At 48.7% G+C, this 15,831-nt stretch overlaps 1 protein-coding gene across 2 annotated transcripts in view; it reads left to right on the forward strand.

Annotated features, from left to right (window-relative positions):
• The window catches only part of zfpm1 (zinc finger protein, FOG family member 1), a 74,093-nt gene that overhangs the window by 31,747 nt on the left and 26,515 nt on the right, over positions 1-15,831 (forward strand). For both annotated transcript variants that reach the window (XR_003672212.1, XM_028430500.1), the window contains exon 3: positions 4,291-4,431. Coding sequence is in view for 1 of the 2 variants with exons in the window: in XM_028430500.1 (XP_028286301.1) it covers positions 4,291-4,431 (141 nt within the window). In the remaining variant the exon portion in view is untranslated. The remainder of the gene's footprint in view (positions 1-4,290; positions 4,432-15,831) is intronic.

Here is a 15,831-nt window from a genome sequence, read left to right on the forward strand (position 1 = left end):
AATCATGGATCAATCGATCAATAATGCTGCAGAACTAGTAGACTAGCAGCATTAAGATTTACACCTTCACTAGAAGTGGCGGCTCTCTCTCTCTCTCTCTTACACACACACAGCTTCTGCTGCAAGTCCACAGTCAGATCTGCCTGGAACTACTTTCCTCTGAAGAAGTAGTCCCTCTGCAGACTGCTGACAGCCTGTCAGGAGTCAGTGAAGTGCTCATTGACAGCATGCGTCAGCGATCAGCAGCTGCATCCAGCTGCCTGCTCCTCTGGCAGTTATTAGTGGTTATTAGCAGAGTCGTTCTTTAATCAACTCGTCCACCTGTTATCTGGCGGTTAGTGGCGGTGCGAAGCTGCAGCTCCACGTGTGTCACTCTTTTATCTCCAAAAAAACAAAACGGGCTTGAGCGAGCCCGCCCCCTCTTATCCCCTCGCCCCGTGCGATAGCAGAGTTTTCACTCATATTCTTTTGACTTATTCAAGATTTCAGCGGCTGTGTTTTTTTAATCTCAGAAATTCCTGCTCTTGTGAAATTTTGGGGCTGGGAGTGATAAGAGTCTGCTGGTTGGCTTGGTTTGATAAACCCATGGAAATTCTGTCAGGTGCTAATCGAGACGAGATTAGAGATTAGTGTGTGTGTGTGTGTGTGTGTGTGAGGTGAGGGGTTGTGTATTAGATTGTATAAGAAGAAGATGAGAGAACTGCACATGTTTGTCTGTCGATAGCAAACTGACTTGGCGTCCTTGTTTTTCTGTTGTGTGCATCTGTGTTTTATCCCCCCTCCACACACACACATATATATATATGTACACACACACGCCTCCCTCCTCATCGCACTGTTGATTTACTTCTCTCTCTCTCTCTCTCTCTCTCCTCTCTGGGGTTCCTCGGTTGCCCAGCGCTGCCATTATCAGTTCTCTGTAAATCAGCCATGTTTGACGAACCTGCTCTTTCAACCTGGGATCAATACCAGGTCTTTATCTGGCCAGCACTGGCTAATAAAGGCAGGGCCTCTTATCCACCATCTGGAAGACACACACACACACACACACACACACACACACACACACACAAGCGATAACTGCCCTGATAACTTTAGTAAGAAAAACACATTCTACCAGTAACAGGCCGAGCTCTCTGTTCTCTCCTCCTCAACCTGACAGCAAGGCCTGTTTATTAATGCTGATACAAAGGATACACACACACACACACACACACACACACACACACACACGTATCTGTTAAGACTCTCTGTCTCTGTTGTGGTGTTTTCTTCCCTCTCTCTTCTTAGAATCGTTCTACAGTTGCAGCGACAGAAACAAGTTCCTTCTTTCATAACAAGGCGATCGTATTTAAACATCACAGGAAACCCGATAAAAATTGACTTCTGGCCTGATAAGTCAGAACGTCACCTCGTTCTGACCTCTAATTGTTGCGCCCTGGTTTGAGCCAATCGGAGGGATTTTTGTGAACTCTCTTTTTTTCTGTTCATCAGAATCTGATTAGTGCCGATAGAGAAAGTGTGTGTGATGCACAAATGAGGTGCTAATCTGCTGGTTCCATCGTGATGATCAGATGTTAGCGGCAAACATTCAGAGTGACGACGCGTTCAGAGCTCCTCTCTGCTCTGGATCTCTGTCTAAGAAAACAAACACACGTCCGAATCTGAAGGGAGGATTTTCACCTTAAAGGCCCGATGCAAAAAAACAAAAAACAAAACCACATCACAGGCTGGCTGCTGTCTGCGTCACAGCGGCTGTCGTCTCTGTGGTGTGTTTACATGTAACTCTGTGGCTGTAGTTCGTGGTTCAGTAGTTCAGTGGAAACACCGAGCAGTTCCTCCTGTAGCCACTAGAGGCTGAGAGACAGCAGGAAATAAACACAGCCTGCAAACAGTTAATCATGAAAACAGTGCATGAAGTGATCAGCTGGGACCTCTGAGAACTGATTGTTGTTGATTCACTATACACTATTAAAGATGTTAATAGCACCTGTCTGGTTTGGGGGCCTCGAGTGGCTGCTGGAGGAACTGCAGTGTTCGACTCACAGCTGTTGTTATTACATTTCTGAATAATATACGTGTGAATAACACCTCCTCTGACTGACTGTGTATTCTGAGGCGTGCCAGCGAGGCTAAATGTATCCATGACGACGTCACGCCGTCAGCCTCCTCCATCATGGCTGCACACACGTGTTCGGTGTGAGGGGGGGGGGGGGGGGGGGGGGGCGCAGCGTTAAAGTCAGACTGGGAGAGGAGGCGCAGAAGTTTGAAGGCGACAGATTGTTGGGTGACTTTGCCCTGCAGGTGTGACAGGGGAAGTTCAGCTTATCAGATTGATGGAGACTGTCTCGCTATAGGAGGGGGAGGGGAGGAGAGAGGGAGGGAGGGAGGGAGGGGGAGAGGGAGGGAGGGGGGGAGAAGGGGGTTTGGCAGAAAAGTGTCTGTCGACTCCTCCTGATACCTGCCTCCCTGTCTGAGATGATATGGGAGATAATATTGATAATATTAAACGCAATAACTGTGTCTCCCCTCCCCTCCCCCCGCTGCAGCCCTGCAGGATAAAATCAATGTGCCATTCAATGTGATTTATAGCTGAAAATAATGGCACTGTTTAGGCGGGGGGAGGTGTGTGTGTGTGTGTGTGTGTGTGTGTACAGTATATTTGGACGTGACGTGAGGCTGGATGGTGTGTGTGTGGATGTACTTTACGATGCAGAGCCTCTCCACACTTACATTAATAATGGCGGCCTGTGAGAGCGCCGCATGGTCGTTTATGGCCGGTATCGATCGCCCCGCTATCGCTGTTTATCGGAGCGGGAATGCAAGGGTAAACACGGCCTTTGTGCAGACGGCTGAGGTGTTACAGAGGTGGAGGCTGAGGAGGGGGCGGGATTTGGGGAAGGGGCGAGAGAGAGAGAGAGAGGGAGGACGAGGAACAGGAAGTGAAGAGGAGAAGTTAGGGAGAGCTTTGGACAAAGGCCAGAAAGAATGAGGAGGAAACGGATTGATCGATAGAGCCACATGTTTCCATTAATTGTCTTTTTCTGTTAAAGTAATAAAATGTGACGTTTCAGACCACGACATCAACAAGAAGCTGGAACCTGCAAATATCTCAGCTCCTGTGATTTGTGCCGCTCAGTGGATGATGTAAAAAAATATTTTGAAAATAGGTCTGAACGTATCCGGTGTAAAAGCTATCCAGATTCAGTCCCAATCCCAATCCCAGCTGGACTTTCCCCTGTCTGAACGGGGTCTTTGAACACAACATGGCTCTGTGTACAACAAAGGGTTAAAACAAGCAGCGTCATGTAGAACGGAGTAAAAGGATGATCTGCTGACATTGACGGCGTCGTGGCTGTTAAAGAATGAATGAAAGGCGATAAATGGTTAATGGACAAGTCGTCAATACATTCAAACATTTAACCAGAGTGGCGTCGGTCTGATGCTCCGGCTGTTTCTGTGTGTTTCTTTACCCAGATGTGTGTGACACTCTCAGAAAGGGTTAATCCATTTTCATAACACTCACTGGGTGTGACTGCATCAATAACTAATAATAAAAGGAATTGATCGCTTCCCGTGCCTCACAGACTAGTGAGTTTATTAGTGATCCCGTCCCATGCAGGCATCCTGTGAGTCAGCCTAACCTTTGGCCTGATGATGGTGTAAGAGCAGAGATCTGTGGCTCTGATAGGCCGACGAGCTCTGATGTAACTATTAATCTAATCTGACTAATCATGAGTTCTGCTAATGGGGTGGGAGCAGGCGGCACGATGAACCGGCTGATACCGGCCGCTCAGCCAAAGTTCAGGGCTCTTATGCATGCTGGATAAACACATCATACACACACATCCAGATCTCCAGATCGAAACACACACAGAGTCTGACCACGTGTAGCAGCACACATGGGCGTCTTTGATCAGCGAGCAGGAGGCTGTATCAGCTTGATCAATGGTTGGGATATCAGAGCTGATTAGAACACAGACAGCCTCAGTCTCTGCTGAAGGTGACGGCGAGGAAATGGAGAGATGGAGGAGGAGGAGGAGGCCGAGAGGGAAGGCTGGACCAGGAGGACCGGAAACACAGCAGCGGCGAAGGTGAAGACGTTTCCTCTTTGATTCTCCACGGCTGTAATGGAAATCAAAGGGGCCGTCTGTGCGTGGCGAGGTGTTGTGTTACGCAGCACAGGCAGCCGTTACACCGCCGCTTTGATCAGCAGACAGGAACAACCTCAGACACACACTCTCTCTGTTTCCTGTATTATAACTGCGACTCTTTGTGTTGTCCACACAGAGCCCAGGACGCAGGACTCAGGAGGAGGCCCCGACGATGAAGAAGCTGAAGGGGAGGAGCCGGGCGTGGCACACAGCGGCGGGGAGGAGGAGGAAGAGGGGGAGGAGGAAGAGGATGAGGCGTTACAGTGGAGAGGACCAGGTCAGTACGCTCTTCTTCTTCCTCACTGTGATGAACTACTGTCTGAAACTAATCAGACATGCCTAGAAAGGTGTTTTAGTGTGTCCCTGGGTGGCTGGACACAGCTGTGTCTCAGGGCCTCAGTCTCAGAGGGACACACAGTGACGTCCATCTGTCCTCACCAGGAAAGCAGCGGTGCTTCCGGGCCACTGTCATATTACAGCCATCACCCAGCTTGTTTCTGCAGCTTGGACCAGGTGTTTTCCTTCAGAGCTGCTTCAGAGTCTTGATGTCTCAGAGTCAACCAGACAGTTGACGTCATGGTGTCTCCTGGTCCACCGGGCTCCACTAGAAGCACTGAGCTGAGAGATTCACAGAACTCTCCCTGTAAAGGAACCATGCTCTAATGAGACTGTGTTCTGATTGGTCCACGTTCTGATTGGTCTACGTTCTGATTGGTCTACGTTCTGATTGGTCTACGTTCTGATTGGTCCACGTTCTGATTGGTCCACGTTCTGATTGGTCCACGTTCTGATTGGTCTACGTTCTGATTGGTCCACGTTCTGATTGGTCCACGTTCTGATTGGTCCACGTTCTGATTGGCTGTCTGCGCTCTTTGTGTTGCTTCCTGCCAGTCCTTCAGAGTCGGCTGTGTTGTCCTGTCAGAGACGTGAATGTGACAGGCTGGAGGAAATATATTCAAGTAGTAACACACACACACACAGAGCTAGGAGAAGATAAGTAAATCGCCATAATTTTATTATTTATTTCCTCTCTTATCGAGCTTTGTTTGCTTATTTATTTCTCTCTGTCTGTTGTCTTCAATGAGTTAAACAATGCAAGAAGATTACTGCACTATCTCACATTATTTCCTTTTCAAGCTGCGCACGTTTTATGTGCGTCTGTGTGTGTGTGTGCGTTAGTGTGTTTGTGTGTGTGTGTGTTTTAATTCCTCTGCTGGGAAGAGAGGATGTGTTCATTATCGTCCTGTCCCAGCCTCGTCCCTTTAACAGTAATTGGAGCGATATTAATTGCTGTGCGGTGGCTGGTTGATGGTAGCACCATGATGCTGCACTGATACGGCCCCTCAGTTTTTTTCCTCCTCCTCACAAACTAACTGCCGGGTGAGCGAGGCAGAGGAGGGGGGGGGGGGGGGAGGGTGAGAGAGTAAGGGAGAGAGATAGCCCCTCTATCAGCTCCGGAGCAGGCGCTGTCTTTATCAGGAGCACGATTGGCAAAAAGGAAACTTTGACCGGTCTGAATTTTTCTCTTATCGTCAGGCCCCCCCTCCTCCACCTCCCCTCCCTCCCGCTCTCCATCCATCCACCTCCCCTCCCTCCCGCTCTCCATCCATCCACCTCCCCTCCCTCCCGCTCTCCATCCATCCACCTTCTCCTTCTCCGGTCTCTCCATCACCGCTAACAGCCCCCGTCACCCTCCCCCTCCTCTCAGCACACACATCTCTCTCTTCCCTCTCCCTCCATCTTCTCATTGTTTCTTCTGAGGAAGCAGTCTCCTCCCGCTCCCCTTGCTCCCCTTGCTCCTCCCGCTCCTCCTGCTCCTCCTGCTCCTCCCGCTCCCCTTGCTCCCCTTGCTCCTCCTGCTCCTCCTGCTCCTACAGTGTGTGAGGAGGAGGTGTGTATGGAAATAAACAGCGTTGGCATTCCACTCGTTTCTCCACTGGAAGTTTGCAGCTTCCACTCGGTGATGCTCGGACTCGGTGATGCTCGGACTCGGTGATGCTCGGACTCGGTGATGCTCGGACTCGGTGATGCTCGGACTCGGTGATGCTCGGACTCGGTGATGCTCGGACTCGGAGCTCCTCCTCCGGCGTGTTCGGTGTTATTTCAGCCGGCGGTGCTCAGACCTCCTGCTGGGCCCAGCCGAGTTCTATGAATTTATGTGCACTCAGTCTTTGTCTCTGTCTCTGGACTTCCTGCAGGCAGACCCTGAGTGTCCCCTCCGTGTTCTCATTGTTCACATGTTTCCACACAGGTGGAGTAATCATGTAATGTTGGTCATGTGACCGCTGAGGCCATCATGGCTTCCTGCTTGTTGTGAGGAGGGCAGAACTTGTGTGTTTTGATGAAATGTTTGAATCTTTTATGAATAATTCGGAGCTTTGGTCCAGACCTGCAGTCGGTCTGTTGATCCCTTCGTTGTCCCTCCTGTCCTGGTGATGTCTCTCCCTGTCTCTGGTTCAGATGCTTTGCTCCATATTTCATCACATTTCATGTTTCATGTGGATATGCACCAACTGAAGTCTGCAAAAATGTTTCACTTATAAACCTTCTGCAGTTGTCCCTCTGAATTCATTGAATATTCATCTGCTAATTATATTTCTGAAGCTACAAATATGAATAATTTTTATAATTTCTAGATATGAGCATTTTAATTTCCCTTTCTGTGCACAGTTTGTGTTCTAACCTTATGATAAGAATCTCTTAATTTATTCAAATATTTTATTCAGATCAGTCTTTGTTGGAATCATTATTGTTCTCACACACACACACACACACACACACACACACACACACACACACACACACACACACTGATAATAACAGAAAACAGAGAAAACAACTAAACGCTTTAATTCGTCCTCCTGCTCTGAGATTATTTACTTCATTACTGGACACCACATGTTGGTGAGCTGCTCATGTCTCAGTCTGAAGAGAGCGGCTTCCTGTTTTTAATATTTCAGCTTTTTATTTTAGCCAACAGCAGCTTTAAGGCTCTGTGTGGCTAAAACATTAAAGTGACGATGAGTTAGAATGGATTACAGGCTTCAGCAGGTTCCTTTTGTCTTAAAATAATCAAGATGGTGTGTGTGTGTGTGTCAGCAGCAGTCTAGGTGGGAGCTGCCTCCTATCAGGGATGGCATGATACACTAAAGCCACCTTTTTAATCTACAGTGTGTCCGTACTGCACGATATGCAAAATAAATGATGAAGAGGAGGAATCTTCTGAATGACCTTGCAGGCTGGAGGGTTTCCATATTTTCTCCCTCGCTGCTTAAAATTCTTGATATGCAAATGATGTCACAGTAATCCCTCCTCACTCGCAGGCCAGCCGCCTGGTGATCCTCACATCCTGTCTCCCAGCGCTGCTTGGAAACCTGCTGTCAGTGACCACACAGAGCTCTGCAGGCAGCAAAGGTTCACATTCAGTTATTAACCCATTCAGTTATTAACCCATTCAGTCAGGTTAAGGAGCCATGTTAGAAATCATCAGGTTGATTTTACTCATCATTTCACTGGCTGATCATAATTGTTTAGTTTAGTTAAATGTATGGTGGCTGAAAAAGTAAAGCCAGACAAAATTACCACATTTTAAATGTTACTTGAATGCATCATCGTTGGTTTGGTCTGCAGACCAAACCAACTCTACCAAGTGTTCCAAACCATCGAGAACAAAGCGGTCTGCCGTTTTGTCATGCGACCAGGAGTCAAACATTCAACTGTAACCCCAAAATCTGTAGGTTTGACATGATGACAGACAGACTTTCCTATGGTCCTTCAATGCATCATGATTCTGTAAATTGTAATATTCCCAGACCACTTTCCTCTGCAGGTCTGAAGTTAAACATCTTCAGGTGCTGTCGCTCTGCTCGTCATGACAGGCTGCTGATGAACACAAACACACAGTAACACTGTACAGTTCCCTTTTTCATTTCTCCCTTTTTAATCTTTTCTGAAAGCAGTCATGCAAAAATCAGTCATGCAAATCTGCAGGAGTGGAGCGTCCTCTTTACTTGCACCTCTCTTCGGCCCCTCAGCTCCTCTCCGGCCCCTCAGCTCCTCTTCGGCCCCTCAGCTCCTCTCCGGCCCCTCAGCTCCTCTCCGGCCCCTCAGCTCCTCTCCGGCCTCCCCGCTCCTCTCCGGCTGAGCAGCAGCTTTCCTGCTGGCCCAGCACTCCTCGCTCCTTATCCTCTCTGACAGAGTTATTTAAATCACCTCCAATAAAGCATTATAATGGTAGGCGTAATAATGCTTATTATTATTTACCCGGCACAGTGTGTGTGTGCCGGGTTATCATACAGTAGTTAATTATAATAGAGCGTGGAGGCTCACTATATGCACATTATCACCGCTGAGAGTCTCATTTCTTCGGGCTGAGGACTGCTGGTGTCACATTTGCATACGGAGCACAGAAACTTCCAGCACGCCGTGCGCCATCACCACTCCGTCCACACCTGATAAGACTTTTGTTTCTGATCCATCTGGTCACGGGCGGCTGAGCACGGCGCGGCTGCAGGATAAGATGTTTGTGAAAAAGCTTCCAGTTTTCAAACAAATCCAGCAGAAAGCCGAAACACGTCAGTGCTCATGATTCCATCCAGGTCTTTAAACACAATAATGGCGTCTCTAAATTAAAACAAAAAAATGAAAGGTGTGTATGAAAGTAAGTAGAATATGCATAAAGAATAATAAAAAAATACACATGTTCAAAAAAAAAAAAAAAGGTTATAAGATCCTCTCATTTTTGATAACGTGTGTGCCTGGAACATGTGCTGTGTGTTCAGTGTGAGTTTGTGTGTGTTATCCGTTATCTGGTTAACCAGCAGCTTAGACGGTTAACTCCCATCGTCAGGACAAGATGTCATCTGCAGTCTGGTCGAGGTTAAAGGGGGTGAAGCAGAATGGAGGGATTGGGGGGGGGGGGGGTCTTGAAGGGGTTAAATTAGAAGAGAGGGAGAAAACAGCAGGAGGAAGAGAAAGAGGAGGAATAAAGGGAACGGCGATGCAGGTGGAGCAGGAGACGTGGATCAGAATGTAGAAGTAGAATATTGAGTTTGGAGTGCAGAGATAAGTAATGAGGGGTTAAAGTTTAAGGATCAATGAGAGATTTGAAGAGGTGTGACGCAGATAGTGAAATTAGAGGTGAGGGACGGGAAGTGTCTGAAAGGATGAAGGAGATACGAAGAGATGACAGTCAGGCTTTACTCACAGCTGGAGTCAGCGTCGTATTCATGATCCCCAGAGGATATGTCACCTTCACTGTAACAATAAGAGGTTAATAAAGATACTAAAATCTAAATCTGTGTAGGAAGTAAGTGTATCACATATATACAAATATGGACTGGATCATGTCTCAACATCTAAACCAGACAACTGTTCAGAAATGTCCTAAACGCCTGATTCTTCTTCTTCTAATCTCTGAATGGAAAAAAGTGGAGGAGGAGGAGGAGGAGGAGGAGGAGGAGGAGATGATGAAGGCCACATCCATCAGCTGCGTCTCAGCTGACCCACATCCATCCCTCCCTCAGTCACTGTGGACAGGGCAAACTTTCACTCCGTATCTGCAGCCAGCAGGAGGGTGTCCCTGCAAGCAGCCTGTCAATTCCACCTGTCAGTCAAACAGCTGCGGACCATGATTGGCTGTCACGTGTCCAGAGGGCTCGTCCTGTCAGAGAGTCACAGATTCCCTCAGAGTTTTGTCTGCAGCTCAGTGTGGATGCACGCTGAATCAAATCCGTCTGCCATTAGCTGGAGCTAGCCCTGATTCCTGCAGCTCTCTGTTAGCTGCCAGGTCTGATGTGGAGCTGCAGGACAGAGACCAGTCTGAGACGAATGAGCCCGAGTCCAGCTGGTTTTCAGGCAGCGTCCCTCCAAAGATCAGGGTCTTCAGTATTGAAAGTCTGCTGGATGAGGGTCGGTGGAGTGCTTCAGCCTCAGGAACACTAGCACACAACCGAACAATAAGTTCAGTTCAGCTGCCCTCGGTGGGTCCTGACGTCCTCCTGACCCGAGACGTCTTTTTGACTCAAAGACATTTAAACAAATTAAAGTAGTTTGATTCTTTTTTATTAGATTCTTTATTTTTCAAAGCGACCTGCTCAGACTCAGTCCATCACCCTCTGTTCATGTCCCCACCACATATTGTGACACACACACACACACACACAGCCTCCTGATGATTGATAGGCGGGGGGGTTCTAATCTAGAGGAACATTTCTCTGCGCTGTCCGGCTGCTATCACCAGCTCTGCAGCTCCCCTACACACTCGGCGTGCGAGCCACGGCCACGCCGGGCGCTGGCGGCGGCACAGGACATTGGCACGCATGATTAGCAGCCTATCAGATTCCTGGCCACTCCAGCACTTCCTGCTTCCATACCGTCCTCTCAGAACTGCAGCATGATGTGTGCGTCCACTCACAGCGCTGTGACCTCTGCAGGGACCTGGTCTGTGGAGTGGAGCCTCTGCTCCACCAGGGAGCAGCAGGAAGTAGAAGCTGAGCTGATGTAAACACAGCAGCCGCCACGGCGAGCCTCACCGCACAGAGCTGCACGTCTGTCAGCACCGAACCAGCCGGTCCAGCTGGACTCCCACCACCGGATAGGAGACATTTATTCAGGGAGGAGACGTCAGAGCGTCCTGAGGGTCTGTCAATGTGTTCTCACTGATGTTACTTCCGAACACTGATCACACAAACCCTGTTTCATAACATCTGATGTTGAGTGCTTCAGTGTTTCCACACAGAATTCCTGTTGGATTAGCTCACACCTCTGCTGCAGCAGGCTGATCTGTCAGAGCGCCATCATGTCAGAGAGGAAGCTATAAGAGGGGGAGACGTCCTCTGACACACACGTCCCCGGCCTTCTGCTCATTTTCCCCGTCCTCCCAGTATCTCCGTCTTATCGTGCTCTGTCTCTCTCTTTCTGTGTCCTCTGCAGTATCTCTCGCTCACAGTTTCCTTCCTTTATTAGACAACAATCACTTGTTTTCCCAAGTCGGAGGAGGAGTTTCTGTGCAGCCACTCTTTAACCCTCATAACCCCAAAGACACTTTTCCTTCCTGTCACATGTTCTGTCAGTGTGTGTATAAAGGCACAATCAAGGCCTGCAGAGCAGCCAATCACTCTCTGAGTGTTGGTCATGTGACTGCTGCTCACATGTGACTCCATCATGGCTTCCTGCTGGCTGCTGAGGAGGACAGGACTTTATGTTTTTACTGAGTCTTGTTGGTGGTAACTTTTTATTAATTACTAATATTATATATATATATATTAAAAACCCTCCAAGAATAATATATATATATATAAATATATATTACCTGTGCATTACACAATGCGTTCAGGGCCCATCAGAAATCCTGCAGTTCCTGCTGTCAGGCTGTGATGAACTGCAGATTTTGATGGGCAGGTGTGCAGGACAGGTTGATTGTTGTTGTTGATGCAGATGTGTGTGGTACCTTCAGCCCTCCTGGTTGTCCCTCCTTCACTCTTCCTCTTCTCCTCCTCCTCCTCCTTCTGTTTAATTGTTGAACCTCTAAATGACCCCGAGTGTGTCGAGCAAGTCTATCACTCTCCAACTTTTCCACGTCTCCCTCCCCGGCCGTGCTGCCGATACCGGCCTGATTGAAATGTCCTTTTTTTTGCGGGAGCCAGAAGGAGTTGTTAAAGCAGACATGAATTAATGATTGAATTAATTATCGGAGTCACATAGCGTACAATTAATTTTGTGGCTTTGCCTCAGTCTTTTTTCCTCTCCCCGTCTGTGCATAGAGAATGTCAAGAAACATTTTCTAATTAATTTATGTGTGATTATCAGGGAGAGTTTCTGGAAGGTCTCCACTTTCAATTTGTGACAGGCTGCAGAGAGAGAGAGAGAGAGAGAGGGAGAGAGAGAGGGAGGTGGGGGTGTGAATAAGGAGAGGCTATTCTGGTGAAGTACGTGCCCTCACACACACACACACACACACACACACACACACACACACTCTGGGGCTTTCGTTGTCTGCCTGACGCACAGTTAGGATCACTTCCAAACGGTGTGTGTTGATTCAGTGCTGAGCTGTTTACACACCTTATTACCTGGAACCTGGCAGAACCCGACGTGCACACACTGACAGAGAGGGCCGAGCACAGCTCATGTGTCGGAGCCAGAAAGTTGTGCTTTAACCTACCGCAGGCCCACACGGCCGGGCCGCACTCGGCAGAGAGACGTCCTCACTTTCATATAAATCACATTCCTTCATGGCTGCGTGTCATAATAAACACAGCTCACAGGTCAAAGGTCACGTCAAGCCTGTCAGCAGAATCCAGCCTCGCTACAGACTAAACCCCCCCCCCACCCGCTCCACCAGCCATGCCTTCATTAACGTAGCTGCATTCTGCCCAGAGGCTGTGGAGGGCGGCTCATCCTCTGGGGAGCGCGAGTTTACTCTTTACTACACACATCTGAACAGCTTCCCTCCGAGTGTCCTAGGACCAGATGAAGCTGGACACACACACTGATGCGTCCCTTTTATCAGCCTTAAATGAAGCTCCCTGTGAGCAGTCAGGTGATTGAACTCTAAAATGAAGTTTCTGCATGTGAATGTCAGGATCCTTTGCCTTTATTTGTCTCCACTGTGGAGGAAGAGGAAGAGGAGGAGGAGGAAGAGGGGGGCTCGTCTCATCAGCAGTAGCCCTGTCGCTTGTTCTGTTTTCACCCCCTTCGTCCTCTGAACAGAAAAAAAACGCCTTCAGTTTTTTCCCCTCAGTTTATCTTTCTTCGCATATTTGTGAATTTGCATGTTTGCTTCTTGCTCTTTTCTGGTGGTGTATGTATTTTGTAGATAAAAGTTCAGCAGTGCAGTTAAGAGAAATTAGTTGGGTAAACAGTGGTAAATGTCAATGATAAAGTTCTGTTGAAGCTCATCTGATTAGCGAGGCTGCGCAGGTGTCTTATCTTGCCTGTGCAACAGAGGGTAAAATGGAAATGATTGCGTGGTCCTGAGCAGTAGATGCCTATCCCAGAAATGTCTATCTGCCGCTGAGCCGAGCCCGCCGGACTCCAGGGACCCAGGGGTGCCGCGCTGAAAGAGAAAAGGAGGCGCCAGCAGGTGGTGCTTGTTGTTAGATGGAGGCCTTTTATCAGGAATGACAAGAGTGCCGTTAATGAGAAAAGCTGAAAGCAGAAATCAGAGGTGGTAGAATGAGATCTGTCCGTCTGTGTGTGTGTGTGTGTTAACACACTCTGAGAGGAGAAGACACACCTACACACACCTCATTTGTCTCTGTGAGTGTGTGTGGGAACAGGAAGAGGAGTGGCGTTGGGATTTGTCATTCAGCAGGGGTTAAACCCCACCTATTAGCACGGGGTCACGGCGGCACGCAGATAAAGATTTCCTGTTGTGCGGTGTCAAAAAATCAATAGCTCCGCCGCGATGTGCTCATTTGATATCAACAATAGTCTTTTTAAAAATCAATTAGGCCGGATAGAGAAGAACATCAGGTTCAGGTTACACCTTTTCTTTTCTCTCCGCTTGTTCTGCACTGATACCCAGTCAGGCAGGCCGCGCGCTCCTATTGGACGATGCACACACTGCTGTCACCTCACTGTGTTAGACCTGGAAGGACACAGAGGAGCAGGCGCCCTGTTTGTGTTTTCTGTTTCTCTGTCAGCAGCACATATTCATTTCAATAAGGCTAGCAGCTAGCATAGCATTGGTATGAAGTGATCATTCACAGTGATGGACCCTCGGCTCGACACACATACAGAGCCAGTTCTCAGTGTGGTTAGCATCATTAGTAACACGGCTCATCATTAGATCACGGCCCCCACCTGTACGTGTGGAGGAGCTGCAGGTTCAGGGACCTTTAACCTTTAACGTGTGTGTGTGACACATTTTATCTCCTCAAACCATCAAGGTGGGTCAGCTGTGAGGCGTTCACTGACGTTCACAGTGCGGCCTGGAGCACGGCCTCATGGTCTTGTTGCTGCTGTAATGTGTGGGCTGGGTGTGTAGCTGTGTGTAACGTCTGCTGACAGACGTCACTAATTAAACTGTCACAAATAGCAGAGCTGATCCATGAATCCTGTAACGACCTCATCAGCGCGTCCTGTTCTCTGCTAACAGCTGCCGCCACCTTCAGCACTCTCTCTCTCTCCCTCCCTCCCTCCCTCTCTCTGTTGTTCTCTGTGCTCTCTCGCCCCCTCACTCATCGGTTAATTGCATTTCATTAATGACGGACTGATTGTTTTATTGTGTTGGCTCGTCAAAGAGGCCTGGACGCCCCAGTGGCTGCTGAAGCGTCCGTATTGATAAGCCATTGTGTGTGTCTGTGTGTAGCTGCTAGTGGTGTGTGTACCTGTGTGTGTGTGTGTGTGTGTGTGTGTGTGTGTGAATGAGTGAGGCAGGCAGTGTGGATACTGAGGAGCTGGTTGATATTGATAACAAGTCCAGCCCAGTGTTTTTGGGACTGGGATGGAGAAAGTGTCTGTGTGTGTGTGTGTGTGTCTGGTGTGTGTGTGTGTGTGTGTGTGTGTCTGTGTGAGGTGGTATATCATGCAGAGCGGTGAGACTACAGCACATTATTGATAAGGAGCGTGGGGTTATTATGCAGGTCTGTGCTGGGCAGGAGGGGTAATTAACAGGGATTAGGATTGTTGGAGGCCTGATGTTACCCACAGCTAACCTGCTGGGATTAGCATGCAGCGCTCATTAGTGAGCGTGCACCGATAGCACTTTTCCCACTGAGGAGCGGCGCTTCATTAAACACTGATTCCACCCATAATGAACAAGTTACACCCCATCGCAGCTCTTTAATTCAACACACCACACTCTGGGTGTAAAGCACCTCTGAGTGATTTCTCCTGATTCTCCATCATGGCTTCCTGCTTGTTGCTGTTGTTCTTCTTGTTGGTGTGAACTAAAGATGGCCGACCTCAGATGAGACTGAGACCTTTGTCTGCTGGTTCAGCTCCAGGCTTCCTGTGGTCAGGATCATGTATCTGATCCCACAGCTCACATCAGGAAGGATGAGGCCTGTCTGTGAACTGACTGAGCTGACTGTGTTCATACTTTAATCTCAGCAGCGTGTGTTCCTCCCTCCGTCCTGACCAAGAGCTGCCATCATGCAACAGGTCAGGGAGGGAGGGTGATGACACATGTTCGGCCTTAATGCCTGACAGACTAATGCTTGTTTATAAGTTAATATCTGTGTTGGCTCGCTGAGGTCAAATCCTCTCGCCGTTTCACAATGAGGGTCAGTGGAGCTGCTCAGCCTGATAAGCATCCCATGTGGTGAGCGCCGGCCAATGGCGTGCTGGCAGACTGGACATTGATGGAGTGCTGAGATAAGGAGGGTCAGAGTGGCCAATGTGAGGAGATAGGATACGGACACTGGACTTCAGACTCCAGCAGGTTAGACAGTCTGAGGACGCATGTTTGAAATCTGATGTCCAAATAGAGTCTGACGCCTGACGTGTGTCTCCGTCTGCACTCACTCGCACGCTGCCTGAGGCTCTGAGGGGCAGCCTGTCCTCTCCGAGTGTCCCTAATATTAAGAAAGCTGGACATGCATCCTGTCTCCTGTCCAATTAGTTCAAACTGACCCAAACTGTTAGTGTCCGCGGTGAGACGCTGCTGGTCTGAGGGATGTCAGGGTGGAGCTGACTGCTCCCTCAGCAGCAGCCTTTGAAGGCTGCGTCT

This window comes from Parambassis ranga, chromosome 19 (genome assembly GCF_900634625.1).
Source record: "Parambassis ranga chromosome 19, fParRan2.1, whole genome shotgun sequence".
In the NCBI taxonomy this organism is placed as follows: Eukaryota; Metazoa; Chordata; class Actinopteri; family Ambassidae; genus Parambassis; species Parambassis ranga.